Below are 5944 nucleotides of genomic sequence, written 5' to 3' on the forward strand. Positions count from 1 at the left end.
CTGTCAACACTCATGGGCTACAACACACACAGCCCCCTCACACGCACTCACAAACACGTCTGCGTCATGCGTCCTGAGAGCGACAGCACGAGCTCGGTAACTCCGATGGACCCGGTAAAACGCACAGCGGCAGCAGCAGTCTGAGGGGGCTGACTGACTCCTGCTTATTCTTCCACTACTCCCCACTACTTTGGGAAAAGTTTCGCTCTGTGTGTGGTTGCATTATGGATTTTATAACCACAAGCTACAACGACAGCAACGCGACCAGTGTTTACCCCAGTGGGGGGGACGTGGTTGCCGACTGGAACGGGGGTGAGAATGGCACGGGGTCCGGGTCTCTTCCAGATCTGGTGCTGAGTTACCAGATTATTACCTCAATGCTCCTGGGGGCCCTCATCCTCTGCTCCATATTTGGCAATGCGTGCGTCGTGGCAGCCATCGCCCTGGAGAGATCTCTCCAGAATGTGGCCAACTATCTGATCGGATCCCTGGCCGTGACAGACCTCATGGTTTCTGTGCTGGTCCTGCCAATGGCGGCCCTGTATCAGGTTTTAAACAAGTGGACTCTAGGGCAGGAGATCTGTGATTTATTCATCTCTCTGGATGTACTGTGTTGTACATCATCCATCCTGCATCTGTGCGCAATTGCTTTGGACAGGTACTGGGCCATAACGGACCCTATTGACTATGTAAATAAACGGACACCAAGGAGAGCTGCGTTCTTGATTAGCGTCACATGGCTAATTGGTTTCTCAATTTCTATTCCGCCTATGTTAGGCTGGAGAAGCGCCGAAGACAGGGCAGACCCCGACGCCTGCATGATCAGCCAGGACCCGGGCTACACCATCTACTCCACGTTTGGAGCTTTTTACATTCCTCTTATCCTCATGTTGGTTCTGTACGGACGAATATTCAGAGCTGCTCGGTTTCGGATTCGAAAGACAGTGAAGAAAGCAGAGAAAGCAAAAGTGTCAGAAAAGTGCTTGAGTGTGTCTCCGGCCATCTTTCACAAGAAAACCAACGGAGAGGCCGGCGGCAAAGGCTGGAAGCGCGGGGATGAGTCTAAATCTAGCTCTCCGTGCGTAAATGGCGCGGTGAAGCATGGAGACGAGGGCGAATCATTGGAGATCATAGAAGTTATCAGCAACTCAAAGACGCACTTGCCTCTGCCCAACACTCCTCAGTCCTCCTCGCATGGCTATGAAAACATGAATGAAAAGAACTCGGGGGCGAAGAGAAAGATCGCGCTGGCCAGGGAACGTAAAACGGTGAAAACACTCGGCATCATTATGGGAACTTTCATCTTCTGCTGGCTGCCCTTTTTCATCGTTGCACTAGTACTGCCTTTCTGTGCAGAGAGCTGCTACATGCCCGAGTGGCTGGGCGCAGTCATAAACTGGCTGGGTTATTCAAACTCTCTCCTCAACCCCATCATATATGCCTACTTCAACAAAGACTTCCAAAACGCTTTTAAGAAGATTATAAAATGCAAATTCCACAGACCATAACCAGAGTAACAAAAGGAAAAAACATTTGCGTTTACTTAAATGCGGATACGTTAATCAGAGAGCGGGAATGTTCAATGACTGTATAAAAACAGCAAAAAGACAAAAAACAACAAAAATACACAGACTTTCATTCAGGGACAGTCCCTTTTAGTCGTGTGTAAGGATGGTGTAAAAATAATCCACCGGTGAAACAAGTCAATATAGAAACTTTCGCTCTTAATGTACAAGCTCATGTTTATTCAGTGTTGTAGCTACAGTATATAGCTTATATGCGACGGCAGCCATCGTTGTATTGCCATGCAAGACGTGTCCTGTGCTGTTTCCATGCATTTTATCATGAGGCACGCGGGGTTTCCGTCCCATGTCATGAGCTGTGTAGCACTGAAACAATAAAAGCAATCAAAGATTGTCACGAAGAAATATGAGTGAATGTTTGTTTAGAAGCAAAAACGAGATAAGAAGAGAGCAGAGGCCCATTATGAAATATCACACTTTCACTTAGGACATGCCTCGTCATATATCTTCATACAGATAATAAGGAATGAGCGATTTTCCTATGTTCTTGAGCAAAGCAGTGGGCAACTTATCAATTTGCTCTGACAGGCCACCACACTGATGATGATGAGTGATGATCAGGTTATCAGTGCATGGTGTATTTAAGGTCTTAAAATAAATGGGTATCAAATGAAGCCCAGTGTCTAGCCGTCAAATCCACCTCAGAGTTGAAAGCAAAAGAAGATGGGCATTTTTCTTCTAAAATGGGAACTGGTATTACGTTTATGATACGATGCATTCTCAATCTCCCTGTGGCTCTTCTCATTTTGGCCTCCTCTCTTCTCTATTTCTGACTCCTGGATTGTCCCTTGAGTGTTAGAGAAAGACAGAAACAACAACAGACTGACACTGAAAGTAAAATTACTCAGAGAAAAACCAAGAGAGGGAGTCAAACTCATTTCTCTTGTATAGGATTGTTGTGCAGTTCTCCATCGAGGCTTATTGAGAACTACATAGACAGCTTGTTACATCATCAACCTCAAGAAAATCTGTGCTAAATTTAGTCCACACACACGCATGCACACACACGTACGCACGCACGCGCACACACACACACACACACACACACACACACACACACACACACACACACACACACACACACACACACACACACACACACACACACACACACACACACACACACACACACACACACACACACGTGTGCACACTCATAATAGCACATAATTTAGAGGGTTACTCAGAAAAATGGGCCACATAATACAAAGAGTTGCAGGAAACCTCCTCACTGTATAACTGCTATCATCTATCAAGCAAATCCCAGACACAAATCCACTTACAGTAGATAGAGAGATAAACACTGTCAGGCATTAAAAGAGGAAGGAGGAAAACAACTTTCAGGAAGACGCCCCAATCAGGCCCGCTTTCTTCACAAGATGGGTGGTTATCAGAAGCGTTGCCGTGGCAACACACCAAGCCCAAGGCATCAAGGTTGGTTAGATATGAAGGCAGGCTGGCTGGGGACAGACAGGAATGTGAGACATACAGTAGCATTACAATTTACAGGTGACACCTGTGGCATGCCAAGTTAGCTGATACTCTGCTGGGTGCACATATGTGAGATAAAACTACAGTATGTCTCATTTTTATCATTGCAAGGAGCCTTTTCACTAAGGATTGCTTTTTAAGTTTTCACTTCAAATTATCTTGAATAATTCCAGGGAAAATTATAACTTTCTTTCCTCTACCTTCTCTTATATTCTTCTCACAAACTTGCCTTTCTTTGAGACTATGTTAGTGATTCTAAAATGTTTTATTAATGTTTTAACGCCTGCAAAGAATGCTGGTGTGTCAACGGCTAATGAATGAAATATAATCCATTAAAACAGCTGCAGTCCCACTTGAGGATATTTGATCACATGCATGGAAAGAAACAGTACTCTGTTTTGTAAACCCCCATTTTTTGCACACGTAAAAATAATAAAGGTCTAATTTATGGGCCAATTGTTGCATTTAATTTAAGGCTTGCAACTATATCTCACGGCCTTCATTAATTAATGTACATTGCAGTAATAATGGTACTAGTACAAGAAAGAAGTAGTCAAATAAATGAAGACTCTATCAAATAATAATGATTATAAGCAATTAATAAATATATTTTCTAGATACAATCAATATCTTGCAAAGAATTAATAAAAACAAAACAGAAAACTGCACTTTATTTTTCATTTAATTTCAGGAAAGTTTTACATGAGGAAACATATATTACTAAATACTGCACACCTACTGCTGCTACACTGTAAAGTAACAGTTGTCAGGCTTGTTTATGAATAAGAGAAAACACACTTATAGTGTGGAGAATGCTGCTTTTGCTTGTATGTGTAACATCTGGTGGATTTAAAAGGGAACTGACAACACAGGCCAATAAAATTTATTTCACATAAGTGATCAAGTATTAAATCAAAATTGTGAAACAAAAATGTATTCTCAGTCTCTTGCCTGTCTCTCTGATGCATTGATTATTGTTCTGATAACTGATATTATGTCCTCATAAATGATGATGGATGATGAAGGCTTGTATGCCAAAAACACAGGGGAGGGGTTTGTTTTAGGTTAAAGATGAGAATAAAGCCATTTAAAATATTATTAGAAAAGAGAATTCCTTGGATTTTTTTGATAATTTAGTTTTCAAAGAGCACCTGAAACAATAAGCTAATAGGACAGGAGGATGTCATACAACCCCTCTGTCTCTCCATGCCCGGGCTTCTCCATCTGATCACTTTGCTCTGTGGCCGGTTAGAGTAACATGAATGGACTTAAAATGCTTTTGGGAAAATTAATCCTCCACCTGTGACCTCTAGGCTCATAACAGGCTCAGAGAAACACATACAGATTGTGGTGTGAGCCAATGAGCAGAAATGAGTATATTTCACAACTGTGAGTCACACTGTGTGTAAGATTATTACTGTAGGATCATTACATTTTGCTCCTGCTGTATGGGATTACAAAGTAGATGACCTTCTTTGAACTATGCTCTAATATCAAAGGGATGGGTTGTGGAAGTGCATTAATCCCACTCACTCTGGGAATCTTAAACGTAATATAGGTATGTGGGTGCACTGTGATGACGCAGGAGCTTTCCTTCAACCCAGCAACAGAGGAGAGGAGAGGAGAGGAGAGGAGAGGAGAGGAGAGGAAAAGAGGGGAGGATGCTTATATAAAATGCTAGCCTATCGATAACAGGGGGATTAGCCTTTACTGCTTTAACTGCCCTCAAGACTAAAACTGTGAAATTTAGCTGATTCTGCCTTTATGTTGTAGTTTGATGCTGATTCTATAGAAGCATTTCAGTATACTGTAGGTTAGAGAATAGCCAAAATCAGTTGTTTCAGCTCTTCTTAAACACTGAGAAGTACTATGACCCATGTCCTCTAACAGCACATGATATATCCAACATTTATAGAGTTTATATGGAGCGTTAAGAGAAAAAAGAAAAGAAAAGAAAGATCACCATCAAACATCTGGGACTTAAAATTGAACATACATTCATTCAAATAAGTTCTTTGAAGGTGGTACTGTAATTTGGAAAGTGCATAAACTGTAAACAAAGAAGTAGGCCTGCTGTTAATGATTAATTACGACCTCTTTTTCTTTTTTTTCCCTCTGATATTTAAGTTGTTTATTTTGAGGTAAGGCAGCAAAAACACTGGACATTTAAAAGGCTAAACCAGAGATTAGGTCATGAGAAAAGAGGTGATCATATGACTGAAAACAGCAGTCCCTTTCAATCACCCAGTGGGAAAGCAAGGCCCATTAAAACCTACAGTCTAAGCCTGGACTGTGTACTGAGAAAAGAAACATTTTAAACCCACAATTTGCACTAATAAATATGGACCATCATTTAAGGTCAGTTTATTAGCTTGTAAGGGATTTCAAAATGGAAAACGGAAAATAAACCAACTTGTTTAGGTTGCATTCGAAGGAAACCCAGCTGATTCAGATGGCAAGTGAATGACATGAAGGAAGTGGAAATAATTTTACCACTTCAGGTAAAGACAGCAGTTTGGTGTTTGATCTGTTTATGATCTCTCTCTCAATAAATTCATAAAGTACATGAACATCATTTGATGTATAAACACACACAAAAGGTCAGTGTTACTATAAAAAGCCAATCAAGCTGTCAGAGCATTCTCCTTCTGATTGACCTCATTAACATGAGGATAACACCTCTCTTTCCTGGAAGGAGGCAGACACTCCTCTGGAGTTGTGTCAGGAAGGGCAACCGGTGTAAAAAAAAATCTGCCAAATCAAACATGTAGAGCTACCCACTGTGGTAACCTCTTGTGAACGAGGGACAAGCTCAAAGTGGCATTATATTAGAGTATAACACAAGGTGGAAAAATGTATAGGCTCTACTG

General features: G+C 41.5%; 1 protein-coding gene and 1 long non-coding RNA gene across 2 annotated transcripts; one reads left to right on the plus strand and one right to left on the minus strand.

Moving 5' to 3' along the window:
* Positions 1-224: 224 nt before the first annotated feature.
* htr1aa (5-hydroxytryptamine (serotonin) receptor 1A a) lies at positions 225-1508 on the plus strand. Its single transcript, XM_031727302.1, has one exon. The coding sequence runs from the start codon at positions 225-227 to the stop codon at positions 1506-1508; it is 1284 nt and encodes a 427-aa protein (XP_031583162.1).
* A 253-nt stretch (positions 1509-1761) lies between these two features.
* LOC120443048 lies at positions 1762-2931 on the minus strand. Its single transcript, XR_005615093.1, has 3 exons — positions 2867-2931; positions 2284-2370; positions 1762-1889 (listed from the first exon to the last, which is right to left on the minus strand). It is a non-coding gene; the product is annotated as an uncharacterized LOC120443048 (long non-coding RNA).
* Between the last annotated feature and the right edge of the window lie 3013 nt (positions 2932-5944).

The sequence above is a fragment of the Oreochromis aureus genome, linkage group 12 (assembly GCF_013358895.1).
Source record: "Oreochromis aureus strain Israel breed Guangdong linkage group 12, ZZ_aureus, whole genome shotgun sequence".
NCBI classification, from domain to species: Eukaryota; Metazoa; Chordata; class Actinopteri; order Cichliformes; family Cichlidae; genus Oreochromis; species Oreochromis aureus.